At 45.5% G+C, this 17,190-nt stretch overlaps 2 protein-coding genes across 37 annotated transcripts in view; one reads left to right on the top strand and one right to left on the bottom strand.

The window, feature by feature from the left end:
• Nucleotides 1–17,190, top strand: part of ATXN1 (ataxin 1) — a 383,486-nt gene that overhangs the window by 361,089 nt on the left and 5,207 nt on the right. For 32 of the 33 annotated variants that reach the window (XM_033512066.1, XM_033512064.1, XM_033512063.1 and 29 more), the window contains one exon: nt 1,902–3,993. The exons of the other annotated variant lie outside the window; for it this stretch is intronic. In XM_033512066.1, the coding sequence (XP_033367957.1) occupies nt 1,902–2,432 (531 nt within the window). In that variant the 3' untranslated portion in view covers nt 2,433–3,993. Of the gene's footprint in view, nt 1–1,901; nt 3,994–17,190 lie in introns of those variants that run through there. 33 annotated transcript variants of the gene reach the window in all.
• Nucleotides 10,258–17,190, bottom strand: part of GMPR (guanosine monophosphate reductase) — a 42,107-nt gene continuing 35,174 nt past the window's right edge. For all 4 annotated transcript variants that reach the window (XM_015616183.3, XM_015616160.3, XM_015616169.2 and 1 more), the window contains one exon: nt 10,258–15,667. In XM_015616183.3, the coding sequence (XP_015471669.1) occupies nt 15,487–15,667 (181 nt within the window). In that variant the 3' untranslated portion in view covers nt 10,258–15,486. The remainder of the gene's footprint in view (nt 15,668–17,190) is intronic.

The raw sequence follows: 17,190 nt of genomic DNA, 5'->3' as shown, positions 1-17,190 counted from the left end.
GTATATATTTATAGACTCTATTAGGGTTTTTTCCAACAGAATCAACTCTTTCATAACCAGCAGTTGGCTGCTAGTGCATGGCATGCACTTAGTCAGAGGCACCATCAGCACCCAGTGGGCATCATTGATTTCCTGGTTCTGGAGCTTCTGTCTCTGAGCTATCGGACATTCCTGAGCAAGTGTTCTTGCCCAAGAAGGCTGTAGAGCTGGTGGGGTGTGAGGGGCACCACCAGGGGCCCTGCTTGCAGGAAGGGCAGCTGTGGGGGTGGCATTGCTAGCAGGGAAGGGGAAAGGCTGCTGGGAGCAGTGCTTCCAAAGAGTCCAGCCTGTTCTGTGAGACAGACCATGCCACTTCATCCCAAGGTTCACACTTAATATTATATTATGAACAAATGTGTTGGAATACTGCAGTGCAGTGTGCATCACAAACTGCTCCTGTGTTGAAATGCATTTTTAATGATGGAAACCCATGCTGGGTGTGACAGTGTTATTTGTTCCCAGAGTGAGAGGTGGTTTCATGAGCCTACTGTGATGTTCCTTATGAGTCCTTAGTCCTGGAGAGGTAAGTCTCTCCAGGCAGCTGGTATAGTCTGTGGCTGCTGAATAGCTTAGAAAAAAGGTGATCCCATGTATTCAGGTGATCTCCTACCCTTTTTCCCCTACCACCCATCTGAGTGAGATCCTGCCCCTATGCCTGAGAAGGGCACCAGAGGACTTAAGGACCATGTTAGCAGAGCAGAGGGTATCTGTCTTCAGCACAAGCCAGCCTATTAGGATCGCAGGCCTCACTGGTGTGACAGGCAGCAGCTAAAACCAGCCAGTTTTAAAGAAGTTTTAGTCAGAGTTTCCTGCTCTCTTTGTAGTTTGGTGGAGGGGTGGGGCTGGAATCAGCCCCATAGGTTGAGAATCACGAGTCCACATCAAGTGTTTGAGCCTGCAGTGAGTACTGGACTGCTACCGCATTCAAAGATAAGTGGGTATTTTACCACGTGTTTTTATCATGTTGTTTTATCAGATGTTTTTATCATGTTGGGACCTCAAGGCTCAGCATTTGCAAGGTCGGGGAGCAGGGGGCACCTGTTACTGGTCTGTTCTGGCTATGGCAGTTCCCTATAAGATGGTTAGATCTGGATTCCTGACCAGATATGTCTTGAAAGTGGGGTGAAGCAGGGGGAAAGGAGAAATGGTATAGAAAAGGAGACGGGATACAGGAACTGCAGAAGAAGGAGGGATGACTGCCTCCCTGAGGAAGTGCAGGAGGTAAACTCTGCAGCAGAGTGGAAGACTGGGTGTGAAAAGGGAAAAAACTGGACTGGTAACAGATTGCTGGGGGAAGGCAGGCTCTCACTTGCTGCTCTTACGGCTACAACTCTGCATGTGCTCATGGCCTTCCCCTGGCAGAGTGCCTTCACCCTTTCAAGCTGCTCAGTGAAGGCTTGTTTGGACAGAGGTCAGGATGACATTCCTGTGATCATTTAGGAAATCATGTCAGAACTGAGAGCTTCTCTTGAACCATCCTCTGGTTGGAAAGTCTTTAGATTTTAATTACAGGTCCTAGGTTCCACAAGGAGATGGTGGGAAACAGCTTGCTGGACACCAAAGCTGTTCTAACTCTTATGCCTGAGTGGCTGGGTGAAGGTAAAGCTTGATTCCTGCTGAGGTTTGTGCTATGAAATACTGAGCTCAGAGAAAGTATTAACAGCTGGGTGACAAGGGCTGATGTGAGGTCTGGTGACCAATATTCTGATTTTGCAGAAACTGAACATCACTTTTGCAATTCCAGCTCTATCCCTCCATACCCTATGGCAGGCACTGCACATGTGTGAGTGCTCATGGAGTGTTCTCATGCTCTCCCCTCTCTCTCCCTCTGTCTCCCTGTGTTGTCCCCTCTCTTTCTGCAGGTCAGCGTGGAAGTCTTGGTAGAATACCCTTTTTTTGTATTTGGACAAGGCTGGTCATCCTGCTGCCCTGAAAGAACCAGCCAGCTCTTTGATTTGCCATGCTCCAAACTCTCAGTGGGGGACGTCTGCATATCGCTCACACTCAAGAACCTGAAGAATGGCTCTATTAAAAAGGGCCAGCCCATGGACTCAGCTAGTATCTTGCTGAAGCATTCAAAGAATGACAGTCTAGGTGGAAGTAGACACAGGTATGCGGAGCAGGAAAATGGGATTAATCAGGGAAGCGCACAGATGTTAGCTGAAAACGGTGAACTGAAGTTTCCGGACAAAATAGGATTGCCTGCAGCACCTTTGCTCACCAAAACAGAACCCAGCAAGCCCCCAGCAACGAGGAAGAGGAGGTGGTCAGCCCCCGAAACACGAAAACTAGAGAAATCAGAAGAGGAGCCACCTTTGACTCTTCCCAAGCCTTCTTTTATTCCTCAGGAGGTTAAGATTTGCATTGAAGGTCGATCCAACGTAGGAAAGTAAAAGTTGTTTGGGGAAAGGAAATTAGGCTATCCCTTGTCATTTTTATCCAGATTACTGTACTGTAGACTAAATAACCCAGTATTTACATGTTATCATCTTATTTTAGGTTTATGTTATAACCTTGTTGTTATAGTTGCAGCTGGTATTATGCAGGAGACTGGTGCATATGTTTTTCCACAAGTGTTTGTCAGTGACTAGGTTTATCAAGAGCTACAGAAGGGGCAGTATCTGCTTCACACACCCTTAGTGGAAATGAATGTGTTGTCATGGCTCCTGTTTTCTAACACCTCGTGTAGGACAGGGTCCAGCTGTGATTTTGTTTTCTTTTTGTCGCTGTTTTTTTTGGGGGGGGTTGGTTTTTTTTTTTTGTGTTTTTTTTGTTGTTTTAGTTCCTGTTCTAGTTTTTTTGGGTGGAGGTGAGGAGAAGGGAACTGTAGCAGAGGTGTGTGTCAAACATGGGGTGCATGCTTGTGTGTGTGTGTGTGTGGGTGGGTGGGTGCATGCCAGCCCCTGGGGCGGGACAGCCGCTCTTTGGCGGGTTGGTGATGAGGTTTCCTCACCCCAGGTGGATGCTGAGGACACAGCCCTTGGGTGTGTTACTGAAAAGGATCAGACAGTCTCTGATGTTTTCAACAACAAGCCAACTCTTACTCAAGGCTCTACTATACATATATATATATATATATACATATATATATATATATATATATTTGTGTGTGTGTATATGTATATATATATTTTTCCCCCATGGGGTCTGACTGCACTGATTTTTATTCCTAAAGCAAACTGCCACACCACATTTCCTTTCTGCTTGCTAGTGCAGTTCCATTGCCCAGAGTCAGCGACGGCGAGGCTGTACGGACTCTCGCGCCGGTCGCCCTGCAGGGTTTCCCTTGACAGCGGGGGGGTGGGTGCGTGCGTGTGGCGTGGGTGTGCGTGGGTGTGCGAGGAGGCCTCTGGCTCTGTGGATGCGCCTGGCTCAGGCTCACTCCTGTTTCTGTGCAGTGTTAGACAAATTGACCGGGTTACGCCATTGACATTTGCTTCCACAAGGTAGACGCAGACTGCCCCTTTGAGATCACAGGCATCCATCGTTTGCAGTTAGGTTGCAAATCTTTGTCTTTAACTCTAGTACTGGTTTTAGTTCATGGTTATGGACAACTGGTGCCACTTTTTTCAAATTGCGGTGTGTGACACAGGAATCCGCTGTTGAAGATGAACCTAGAATGTCTTTAAGCACTTAAAATGCTGTTCACACTTTATTGCTGAGCATCCTGGTCTAACACTCAGTACGTACTGTATATCACTTTAATCTGCTCAGAAAGCAACAACAACAAACAAATCTCTTCAACACTGTAACTACATGCAACTATGTAAAGTTTTCTCACAGGCAAGATGCTGAAAGTTTTAATGTGGTTTCAAAGGGATGAATGTGAATTATTGAACTAGTATGTGACAGTCATTGTCCACAAAGGACTACTTAATAGGAGGCACTTTTTAAACTTTAATGCTTGAGAAAGAGTTAAAGGCATATGCGAGCTGACATAATAAAAAAAAAAAATAAGAGAAAGGAAAAAGGAAAGAGGAAAAAAAATCATTGTCCAGTGTTTTTGAAAAAGATGGACTTTAAAGAATCTTGCAATTTGCACATCTTGAGTTTATCATTTGTGTGGTATTCCTGCAGTTTTTACCTAATAATGTTGTGGGGTGGGGGGGGTCTGAAAGAGCATAAACAAATGTAGCAATTACTCACTAACCTGCCTACGCTCTAGGCCATTTCATAGGGTTACGTTCCTTTCAGAGTTCATTTTCGGTCTTTCTACCGTATCGGCCACACAGAACCAGGTCCTACCGGGACACCTCTGAGAATTTTTCTTCAGACTTGCTGAGAGAGTTTTCCAGAAAAAAACAAACCATTTCTATAAGTAAGCAAGGTGTTTGTTTGTTTTGAAAACAAACCTATTGTTATTATTATTGTTATTATTATTATTATTATTATTTGTTATTTTAATTGCATCGTTTTCCATTGGAAAGGCGACATTTCAAGAGTTTGGTACAAACCAAGTAGGAGCGGGGGGATTCACGCGTTCAGTCTTTTCTTTCCCCAGGTAGGGCCGGATCCTCTGCGGTGCTGTGCACCCAGCCCCCTGCACGAGCCTTGGGGAGGTGTGAGTATGAAGTATGTTGGGGCTGAGTGCTAAAACCTGTCGCTGCCTCTTGAAAGATCCCAGCGGGATTCCAGTGGGATCACGCTCGGGCCCTCCGTGAGCAAGCGTTCGTGTCGTCGTTTTTGGTTGGCGAGTTCACATCCTTCAGGTAGTTTTGAAGAAGCTGTACTCACAGGGAGAACAGGAAATCAAAGTCTGTCATTAGAAACACAATAACCTAAAGTGAACAAATTTATTTAAAGTCTTGTTTTCCCTCTCCCCTGAAATACAGTGCTTTTCTTTAAGAGAAGAAATGTTAACCCCAAACCCCATCTTTGACTCTTGTTACTTGTTACTTGAAATTTAGCTCACACCAGACCTAATTGTTTTTATACCATATTCTGGGGTGCACCAAAAAGTTGAAATATGTTTAAAATAGCTTGAAACTTTTTTTTTAATTTCCTTGAATTTTATTAACCTCTCAGCGGGCTACCAAATAGCTGAGTGGGTTTCTTCTCACAATCACACAGCTTAGTTAGTGCTTATTTGTTAATATTTCTGCTCAGAGAAGTTGCTTAATCTTCCATATACTCTGCTCAGGGCACTTGCAATTTATTGTTTTGTTTTGTTTCCTGTATTTTTTTTTTTTTTAAGCTTTGATGGTAAAGGAATAGAAAGAATTACAGATTTTAGTTCACAGTCGTACCACTATTTCTGTACTTCACGTGTACTTGGAAAAAAAGAAATCTCAAGTAAAACCATACACATACATACTTGTGGTTAATAAGGAAGCAGGGGCTATTAAACTGACTGGATCTATTCAACTAACACTAAAAAAATAAAAAAAAATAATAATAAAAAATACATTTGGAGCAATAGGAATGTATTAGTTCTGTGCTTGTATTTCAGACTGAGGAATTCTGAAATAACTGGTTCTTTCCAAACAATTGTCCCCTTCCATGCTTTAGCTTTTGTAGGATGTGCAATACTTTACGTGCCAACTTAGACTCACCTGTGCGGTGTTAGCTAGATCTCATATCCACTTCTGATTTCCCCTGGTTTTGTCTCTTTTGAATTCTTTCTTTCTACCTTTCTCCCTGCCAACCACCCACCATTAATAAGTCCCTCCCCATCCTCCCCCCTCCAAAAAACCCACACCATATTAAGGATAGAAGATCCCTTGCCCCGGGAAACATGAACCCCTTTTTGTATTTGTTGTTTAAAGAGATCCAGGAAGAAAAAAAAAATAGAAAGAAAAGAGATGTATTCATGTCTACATGGCATCCAGGCAGAGGGTGGCACTCAACCATATGGCCTAGTGCCACATTCCGCCTGGACACACGCCTGCAGGAGCTGGCTCCCACCGGGGCCAAGTCCTTTGTAAGGCGGGGCTTTGCCTCTCCCTCTGGCACTGAGCATCCCTTGCAGTGCAGCCCCAGGCCCAGGAGTGCCATCGATCCACAGGGCAGGTGCAAAATACCACTGCAAGCACGGGGATGCTGAGGTGAAGCCAAAGGACGAGGCTTGGCCTCCGCTCTGCGTGGCTGCCGCTTCGCAATAGTAACTAACAGCAGTTTTCTTTTTGTCTGTTTGTTTCTTTCCTTCTGTAGCAGGCCTCTTTAGTTTACAACGAAATACATACAATCACCAAGAAATTAGTCAGGGCAAAGAAAAATAAAACAAGAACCTCTTTATAGGGATTTCTAAAAAAAAAATAAAAATCTATTTGTCTGTCTATCTATCTATCTATCTATCTATCTATCTATCTATCTATCTATCTATCATCTATCTATCATCTATCTATCTATCTATCTATCTATCTATCTATCTATCTATCTATCATCTATCTATATATCTATATATATAAAGTGACTGTTCCTTATAGCGTTTAACTTAGGCATTGTTTCAGTTTGTCTGGGCCACATCGTGGGGAATTTGAGTTTGATGTCACTTACCTCGAGTCCTCTGATTGAGACCCGAATCAGGGTCGCTGTTGACCTATTTTACCATTTTGTACCTTGCCCTTAGGCTTGCTTTCCCTCGAAGATGCAGACCTCGGGAGGAGGGGAGGGACACAACGTTCCTTTTTTCATTCCTTTAATTCCTTCATCCCACTGTCGCTTCGTTCGACCTGTCGTTCCCCGTCATTTTCTCAGCATGGGGAAGTGACATCACTACTCTTGTTTCCCTTAAATCAAGGAACATTTAGAAACCTTTCACACCTTTTACTCAGGGATGGGGCTGGCGTATGTGTGGTACACTGATGTGACCAGAAGCAGCACTTTTACTGCTCCGGAGTAGGGATGTACAATGTTACAGACAAGTTTGGATTTCCTGCATCTCATGGTTTAAACTTTGTAGATCTCACTTAGATTGCAATACAAAAGCAGCAGGCTCAGCATGAACTGTAGCTGTTGGTTATCATGAAAATACACTCTCTGCAGAGATTTATATTTCTTTAAAGTGTGTTGCCAGTAGTAAAAAGGAAATGGTGAAATTCTGTTAATTCTTGCAACTGCTTAAAAAAAAAAAAAAAAAAAAAAGCCTGTGTCAAGGAGAGCAAATTCTCAATCTTTTTAAACACTAATAGTGTTTCAGAGTGGCTCTTGGTGCAATGCTCTGTGTGTCATGGGACCCAGTTCTGCAAACACTTATACATGTCCCCATGGGAAGTCTGGGCTGGCTGGCAAAGACTGCTCAGGGGCTTGCTGTAAAGCACATGTATAAATCTTTGTGAAATTGAAGCGTGGTTCAATCAGGGCCAGATCCTGACCTTAATTCAGCAGCTGGAAAATGTCGGGGTTCACCAGGGCAGAAGCCTTGGGCAGGTGCAGGGGATTTGGCCCATTGAAACACTTCTGCTGTCCCAGAAACTTGACAAATGGCAGAATGGGATATGCACTCATACAGTTTCCATTTCTTCCCTCCCCATCATCACAGGTAGCAGCAGAGTCCACTGTGGGCTCTGGCCAGTGCTGATGTGAAAAGCAAGGGGAATGAACATACCACCTGAGTGGAGGCAGTCATTTCCTTTTCTCTGGTTTTTCTAACCCTCCCACTCCCCCAAATCCTGTAATACATAGCAAAATGAGAATTTGTTGATACAGATATGCGTATGTGCACACACACCCCCAGGCAGAAGTGTCTGTTTGCACACAAAGAAGTTATGTGTGCATTTTTTTTTACGTGTATGCCTACATGTCCACTTGATTCCCTGTCCTGAGGACAGCCTTGCTTTGTGCCCATAGGGAAATTCCAAACGCGTTGCACACCTCTACTCCAGAGTTCAATTTCTTTTACATAGACGACCTCGCTTCAGATGTGTTACCTTTACTGATAGGATCTTTTCTTGTAGCACTATACCTTGTGGGAATATTTTTTGATGTAAACCTAATTTGAGAAGCTTATTAAAAATAGAAACTTTTTTTGAAGCACTCACATTGAGGAGTACAGGTAATGTTTTAAAAAATTGCACAAAAGAAAAATGAATGTTGGAATGATTCATTCAGTGTTTGAAAAAGAGATGGCTCTGTTTGAACAGTGAGTTTCATACCTTGTTTGTAAAAAAAAAAAAAAAAGTTTTTAAATACAAAAGCAGAGAAAGGTTGAAAGTTACATGTTTTTTGTATATAGAAAATGTCATGTCTAGATGATCTGATTTGTATTGGCTCTGGCCAGGAAGAATTATTACTTAAAAGGCTCTTAAAGAACAACTGTGCTTAATTTTCTGTTTGTATTACATGGGTCCCATTTCTGGGGAATGGAGTCACACTGTTTATTCCTGTGCTGAAAATACACCTTGGAGCAGCAATTCTTGAGTGCAGCTGCCGGGCACTTCGAAGGGTGGCTACTGTGCAAAACTAGAGTCTCACTCTCCAGTTGTATTTTGGCTTTAAGTCTCTTCCGCCTGCGCTGAGGAAGCCCCTGGCAGCCCAGAGGTCAAGGCCGGTTTTGAGGGAGGCCTCGGCCGTGTCCAGGGCAGGCATGGCCTGGCTGGCCCGAGTTTGGGGACCCTGGTGGTGCTGGCAGCCCTCGGGTTGAGAGCTGCTGCTGGCAGAGCACAACCTGAGTACTTTCTGCCTGAGGCCTTTTGGTCCCATTTTTTTCTCTCTGGGGATGCTGTTCCATGTGTTTTCAGCACTTCCTGTTCCAGATGAAATCCAAAGAGTACAACCCTGAGCTAGAAGTGCTTGTAACAAGGTGTCCTTGCCCAGTACTAGCAGCAGCATGGTACCTGAGGCGACCCGGCCTTCCAGCCCCTGTCACTGCCCCTCTCCCCCACCGCTGCTGCCAGGGCGCCGGGAGCAGCTGGTCACACAGAGCATGGTTCCAGTGATGGTCTTGACCGATGGCAAGACTGATGTTTTCCAGAAGCCAAAAGGAGAGGATCCTGAAGCAGTTTCTGAAGAGAGGATCCTTTTCTGTTCCAAAGATTGAGCTGGGCAGCTGGGAGCTGGTGGCAGGGTGGAGAGGGCAAAGTTTAAGGGTGCTCCCATCCCCCTCCCCGGAGGTGACCCAAGCTTTGACTTCCGCAGGAACACGGGGTGGGAATGCTCGCCCTGTGCAAGTGACCCCCAGGTGCTCAGAGACCAGCCCCAGTTGTGTTACGGTGAAGTGCATTCAGCCAACAGGTAGTATTTATACAATAACAGTCTCTAAGGTTTCCGTAGGTTTTTTTTCTTGTTGTTAGCTGAAAGGACTCAAGTCTTCCACTGAGATTTTACGGAGGCTTCATCCAAGGTTGTTTCTTTTTTGTTAGTTTCTATTTTGAGCAGTTAAAGCTCCTGTGCCCTTTCCCTCGACCACGCAGTAGGTGTGCATTGGAAGTGTTGTTTGCAGCGAGCGGAGACACTTGTTCAAGCTGTCCTTGCTGTACTACAGGATGGGTGATGGGCAGAAACTTCAGGGCCCGGATTGGAACCCAGAGTGGGACCACTGGCTCTGCAGGCAGTGCAGGCCTGCCCCTGCACACCCACTGGTGAGGGGATTCCACCCTTTAAAAGTCCAGGACCCAGGTACTCTCCCGTTGAACAAGCTCTGCAGAATTCTTGTTCCAGTCCATCGGGTTTGGATCTGGCAGCTGAGGGCAAAAACGAGCCAGGGGTGGCTGCAAGTGGCTCGGTCTGTGTCTTCAGCCGGGCCGTCAGGCCAGGCGCTTCGCAAAGTTACTAATCTGGTAAGGCATAGATGCAACTCTTCACGACAGTCAGCTAATGTTGAAACTCACTAATGTATGTATTTGCTCCTTTTTTTTTTTTTTAATAATATATTAACTTGTTGAACACTGTTCTTTTCGCAGTGTACAAAAGTGGGGGCGGGGGAATTTCCCAACCTTTTTCAGTTTGGGTGAGCTACTGAAATCCATTTTGTACTAGCTATGTCACCGCTCCCAGCAGCAGCTGGCAGTGGCACTTGGCCAAGCTGGGGTCAGGTCCAGCCATTTGACATCAGTAGTTTTTAAAGTAATTTTTTTTTTTTTAATTGTCTGGTATTACTAACGAGGGTTGTTGCAAATCACACTTCCAGTGTAGTTCCTAGTGTAGGCCTAGTAAAAGGGATATCGCAGCTTTGTGTTGGGGAGAAATTGAGCTGACATGGCCAGTACAAAGGAGAAAATAGGGAGGGAATAACGTTTTGCACCTTATTGAAAAGAGGAGAAGATTTTAAGTGCATACAGACATAGTTAAGAGCTTTTATTGTGACAGGAGAACTTTTTTCCATATGCGTGCATACTCTCTGTAATTCCAGTGTAAAATATTGTACTTGCACTAGCTTTTTTAAAACAAATATTAAAAAAAATGGAAGAATTCATATTCTATTTTCTAATGGTGGTGTGTCTATTTGTAGGATACACTCGCGTCTGTTTATTGAATTTTATGGTCCCTTTCTTTGATGGTGCTTGCAGGTTTTCTAGGTAGAAATTATTTCATTATTATAATAAAACAATGTTTGATTCAAAATTTGAACAAAATTGTTTTAAAGAAATTGTCTGTATACCAGTACAAGTTTATTGTTTCAGTATACTCGTACTAATAAAATAACAGTGCCAATTGCAAACGCGTGTTTTGTCTTTTATGACTGAAGGGGAGAGGGCTTTCCTAGGGACATAATTTACCCAGTTTAATTCCCTGCCCCACCCTGGCAATGCATCTGAGAGCATTGGCTTTTATTAGCAACGATTCCGAAAGGCGCCCGTACTGTCCCACCCACGGCCATAAAACTCTCTGCAGCCTGTCAGAGTGAAGCTCTTTATTGCATAACAAAAACTTGGGAGCAGTTGGGATGACTGGGTAGCGCACACGGGAAGGCCACAGCAGAGGGAAGGGGGGCAGCGCTCTCATCACCATCTCAGCAGGGCCAAGCAGGGCAGCAAAACACTGAAAGCCCATCAGCTTTTGGCCAATGACACAGAAGCACTTCACAGTTATCACAGGCAATGTCAGGGAGTTCTGGACTCCAAACTGCTGATTTATATATGAAAACTTTAGCCAGCAAACACTGGGTCAAATAAATGTTGGGGAGGGCTCGCTTAAGCATCTGTGTGACCACAAATGAAGCTAAGGCTGCAGGGGGTGGTCTCTCCTGAGTACAGAGCTGTGCCAGCTCTACTCAAGACATGCTTCAATGCTGCTGCCCCTGGCAGCTCCCAGCCCGCAGGGAAGGGCTTGCCCTCTCCCACCTGCTGGCCCTGGCTGCTGCGAGGGCAAACTGCTGGTATTGGGCCTCACTTCCTCCCCTCTCTTCTACACAACGCCAAACCTGGCACTGGTTGCAAAAGCCCTCCTGGCTCCAAAGAAGAATTTTTGGTGTAAAACTGGTATCAGCAACTAAACAGCACCATCCCCTGGTGGAGGACGTGAGATGGTGATGGATAGACACTACATACAGTGGCAGCTGCAGCAACAAATCTGGCATGAGAGTGGAGTTCAACAGGTACAAAGTAGGGAGTGCTTGGTTCGGAAAAGCTTCAAACTCTCATCATGTCCTTGACTGAAAACCTGTCCCAACACCGTGGGACCTGGCCAACAGCTGCCACATTTCTTCCTTATTCCCATCCTTTCTACCCCTGTTAGCTGAAAGAAGAGACAGGCACATTTCATATGGGAAAACTCACCCAAAGGCAAACAGAGGCTTCTTCTGATCCTGCTTACAACTCTCCATATTTACAGGGTATCCCCATTCTACATTCAATCCCACCATACCCTAAGGGAGAGGAAAGCACAGCCAAAGCCCCAGTGCCAGTGGGGACTGGCTATTCCAATGAGCAGATGGGAATGTGTTTCTCCCAGAGAATGGAGACCTGCATGGTTTGTTTTGCATCTGTCAGGATGCTGGCTCAAGGCCTACCCCTTTATCAACAGCTTACACCTACAAGTAGATGTCCATGTGCATGGTGCATTCCTCGCAGCCACCACAGTCACTGGGGAGTAAGCAAGGCCTCTCCTGTGCTGAGCCCTTCCTCTCCAAGGAGAGTTCCAGTAACCAGGCTCTGTGGGCAGAAGCCCACCCTGCACAATGTGCTGCAGCAACCCCAGAGCAGGACTGGGAGCAGCAGGGGTGTTAGAGGCATCCTTATGTTTCAAGAAGCCAAAGGCAGACATTCTCAGCAGGGATTGCTTATTGATGTAATGTTGCCCTTTTCAGCATCCCCACTTGTAGGTCTTTGGTATGCTAAACTGCACCCCTGTGGAGCCAGTGGGAACCTCAACACTGCTTTTGGGAGCTCAACAATTGCCTGGCTGGGGGAAACAGGCATGGCCCTGGGCAGCCAGTTCAGCTGTCACACTCATAGCATTCCTCTGGACAGAGGATGGGGTAGGGTTAGAGAAGGCCTGGTTATGCAGAATCACTCAACACTAAGCATTATTAAGCACTTACAAATTTCATTTCCCACAAAAGCACACCAAATAACAAAGAACCCAGTTAGATGCGCAGGTGAGGTAGATCCACAAATGGCACATGGCATTGTCAGTGGTTGTGGTCTTGGACCATCCTGCCAAGGTGTGTTCCTGGCTCCCTCTGCCTCGGTTCCTTGTGGGAGTGGCAGCAGGCTTGAGCAGGGTACAGGACCTGGAGCTAAGTGAAGATCAGGGCAATGACTGCAGCACAGGAAGGGGGACTCAAGTACCCTTTTATTTTTTAAGTTTTTAGGGTTTTTTAAAATTTATTTTCCAGCCTGTCTCAGAGCTGTATATGTACAGTGTCAATGGTTGGCACTGACATAGCTGAGGGTTATTCCTGAACAAAACTCACATATAACTGGGTGAGATGCAGACATGCTACCAGTTCAGCCTTTCTGCATCTCATTTGTCTTTCCTGCTCACTTTTGGAGAGCAGAAAATGAAAGACAACATCCTGCATATCAAAACAATATACCTAATATCAAAACTTTATCAGTCACCATTCATGGCATCATTCACAGCCTGAAGAATTTGGGGAACAACTTAAGAACAGCTTGTCCTCTTCTATTAGTCAATGATCAGAGGTATGTGCAGGAGGGGAAGGAAAGCAGGTGTAACAACAGCTCTATTTGCCACACTTGTGGAGAAGCAGCCTCCCCTTGCCCCCAGCACCTGCCCTTCGGAAAAGAAAATGTTCTGAGGCCATCATGAAGTTGCTTGGTTTGGTGTGTGCATGATCTTTAAAAAAAAAAGTTTACAAATATATATCTTTTTATATGCATATGTATTTCCTAAATTCCACTTAGAAATGTAGCTAAAAACAAAGTAGAAAAGCGCTATTGAGAGTGGGCATGAGACCAGCAGAGTGCTGCACTTCCCACGTGTGAAGGCACCAGTGTGGAGACACACCTGTGGTCAGGCCTGGGCTGTGGTGGTCTAACCCCACTCCTGACAAGAGGTGTCCATTTGCTTCCCCCTTACATCACATAAAGAGAGGAACAGTGCTGTCCCACAGCTGTACTGGTGCAGAGAGGTCATGTTGCCCCTGCTCTGGGCCTAGTGAGCTGAGAGCAGTAGGTGGCCCACGGCGCCTTTCTGTGGCGAGGCAGCCTGGCATTCTCTTAACATGATGCTTCCAGGCTGGAGGGAACAGAGATCAGGGCCTGGATTCACAGAGCCTGCTTCTCTTCTGCATTCACATTCCTTTATGATATGTGGGCAGGACAAATGGTCCTTGCAGCCAGCACAAGCATAACCTGTGCTCACATCAAGGCCTCATCCACTTCCAAAGCAGAGGAAGGGGTCATCCCACAATTAAGAAGTACATCCTACGTGTTAAATGGAAGACATTTAAAATACCAGGCAATTTAGAAGATATCCTGTGCTTTTTCTAATGGGCACAACACACTTACAAATCACAAGTGATCAGCTTGTGGTGACCATGCTTCTCAGCTTGTGGTGACCATGCTTCTCAGCATGGTCAATTGTACCAGTCCATGTGATTGGTTTTTTGAGCAGTCCAGCATATGAGTTTAATTCTAGAGTTTCTCTTTGCTATTCCTTTTCCTACAGATCACTCTTTTGCTTTTCAAAGGAAGCCTGCCTCTTTTTACAGATGTCTATAGGAGGGGAAAGTAAGACTCAGAAGTACTGAAGTATCATCAGCTGCATTATGATCTCAGCAGCAGTTTAAAGTAAGTGGCCAAGCATTATTAATTCATTGGTGCTCACTTTTGCATCATTTATCGGATCAAGCTACTGCGGTATTCATGTGGATGCAACATGTATTTCCAAATACACATATTTCCAAATTTTCATTGTGATTTATCAATTAATTATAAGGCCATTACACTTTACTGAAGTGTTACCCAGAGTCTCAAATATTCATTATTGCCTTTAGAGCAAATGCTTTAACTCCATTGCCTGACAGTGTCTTGCAGTCAATCAGACTGTTCTGCCAAAAACTCTCCCTTGCTTTACATAATGTCAAGGACTGCAAAGGAGTGGTACCACATAACCAGAAAGCAATTTGATCCCCCTGGCCTCCTCCACCTGGCCACAGACAATGCACTGCACAGCATTTTTACATCTTTGCTAAATGGTTGTGAGCAGGCAAGGGAACAGGGAGGACTGCAAGAATCGTCCCCCCTTGTCAGGGTAACAGTTGCTGAGTTTCAATGTCTTAAGAACCTGCTCCCAGAGAGCAAGTAAAAGCAGGAATCCATATAATTCAATAACTGCACTCATGATAAAGCAGGCAAGCTCTGAAAAGTGTTCACCTGAATGATCTCCTCAGATGGGGGTAGGGGGGCCAGCACGGTTTTGTTACATTCAGTGCCAGCTTCTCTGAAGGGGCAAGTCCATTGAATAGGAAGGTTTAAGTAACAACAGCAACATCAGCCCTGTGAACTGAAAGTGACAGAGATCTGGCATTTTTAGCATGTCACCAGCAGCCAGGCCTCATCTACCATCCACCTCTGACATTTTGCAGGCTGGCAGCTGTTCCATAATGTCTATTCTTTGGCCAGAAAAAAGATTAAGAGAATTTGATTTCACCATGAAATTCCTTGCACCTTTTTCTCTCCCAGCCTGCAATTTCTGAAAGGTGCACTGCCAGAAAGTGGAGGTAGCTGACAGGTCAGTCTTAAAAAAGGGAATGTGTGAATGTGTGCAGGCATTAACAGCCATGTCTGTACAAGCCAATTCCTTGTTAACTGAGGTTTCAGCAGCTATTTATCAGACGGGGAAAAAAACAGGTGAAGAAACGTTGGTTAAAAAATAAAATAGGCACAACAATAAAGATGAGGCTATTGCATTTTGAATTAACGGCACTGTGTTAATAGCATGACCTTCCCCTTCCAAATCCCAGCCATAGTCAATGGCTGTGACACTGCCATTCTGAGAGGGAAGTCTGCCACTAACACAACACGGAGGAGAAAGCAAAGGAAAAGAGCAGTCCTTCCTGCTCTTCTCCCCTGCCCCTCTCTCCAGCCCCCCAGGCCTAGGCTAGGAGAAGACCTCGTTGTACTGCTGGGTGACCCGGATGAACGTTGTTCTCTTGCTCAGTTCCTTGAGTTTGGCAGCTCCCACGTAGGTGCAGGTGGAGCGCAGCCCCCCGAGGATGTCCAGGATGGTGTGTTCCACATCCCCTTTGTATGGTACCTCCACAGTCTTGCCCTCTGAAGCCCTGGAGAAGAGATCAGTCACTGCATTCACGTCTGGATGCAAAACATGAGTGTGTTTAATGGAGCAATGTGGAGCTTAACTCTGCAGGCTGCAGTTTACAAATGTGCCCCCAGCTTTACTGCTTGCTGCTTGGTGCTCTCAAGCACTGAAATGCCTTAGCTCCACTCACCACCAACAATGAGAAGTAGAAGCAGACAGATCTTGTAGACGCTCCCATGAGTTTATTTACAGATCTGCCCTTTTGTCCCCTCTACCATCTGCCTACAAACAAGTGGGACTTCCAGCTTTATTGAAAGGTGAATTTGACTGTGAGAGCTGAAAGCTTTGAAGTGTAAGGAACGGCCAGACTCAAACAGAGAAATATTGGAGCTGGTTCTCAGCAGGCACCATCCAGCACAGCTCTACAGAGGCTTCACAGCCCCTGGGCTCTGGCCACGTCACCAATCAGACACATATGGAAGTGCTCTGGCTGTCTCCTACCAGTGCGATTCTCCAGAGCTCACAGAGAGAGAGTGGGAAACCTGTTACAGAAACCTGCTGCACAGCTGTCCCTTGAAGCTAAAAGGTGATCTAGCAAAATTCAGTGCCAGGCAAAGGCCAGAAAAATACCAGAGCTGTGAATACTGTTAAGTGGTGGTGCATGCCAGCACAGACTGCACTGTTCCCAAAAAGCACATCTGAAGAGTTACACGATGGAAGAATCCAAGCAAATAACTTACTCCTCCTCCAGCTTTCTCCAGCCCCATGTTCAGCAATCCCTCCTGTAGCAGACACCCTTAATCAGCAGCTGATCTCACTACACTTTAGAGTAAGCTTGTTCTGCCTGGCACACTGGCTCCTCTGGAAAGGCAAGCCTTGCTTTCTTTCTGCCTAACAAAATGGAGACAGAAATCATGGCAGTGGTCTGTCATTGTTCTAAATGTCGCTTTATTTGATTCTTCCTTAAAAAAGTTTCCAGGGGATAGTACGAGAAAGAGCATGCCTACTTGTGGGCTACATTTGTGAATTATTAACAACAGCAACAGCTGCCATGTGGAGGTACTTCAGTGTGAGCCTGGCTATATTTCATCCTGTTAGTTTAAATGAGAGGTCACAGCCCGAGGGAGACAATAAAGGTGAAGTGTTGATATGCCATGTGAGTAAGGAATCACGATTAATCTCTCCCTACATCTGATGAGTAATTGACTCTTTCTTGAAACTCTTAAACACTGCAGTGAGTGGCCAGTCGAAGATGGATGTGCCAGTGGCATCTCACAGATCACAGAGGGCTCAGGGGTCTGTTGTGTGGCCTGTGATACTGGGAATTCCCAGGCTTTTATTTTTGGCTTCAGTGCCAGCAGGAAAAGGCTGGACCCATGAAATGACACTCATGCCACTGCTCCTGGCTTTTGGCCATGCCCATTTCTTCCAGTGAAAGTTGAGCGGTTGAGCTCAGGCTCCAGGGAGCTTTCCTGTGAGATTGTGAGAGACAGTGCATGTCTGGGAGTTGTGGAAACCAGTGTAAATTCTACCACATTCTGCCAC

Source organism: Parus major, chromosome 2 (genome assembly GCF_001522545.3).
Source record: "Parus major isolate Abel chromosome 2, Parus_major1.1, whole genome shotgun sequence".
NCBI classification, from domain to species: Eukaryota; Metazoa; Chordata; class Aves; order Passeriformes; family Paridae; genus Parus; species Parus major.
This window is presented reverse-complemented; position numbering and strand designations above follow the sequence as displayed.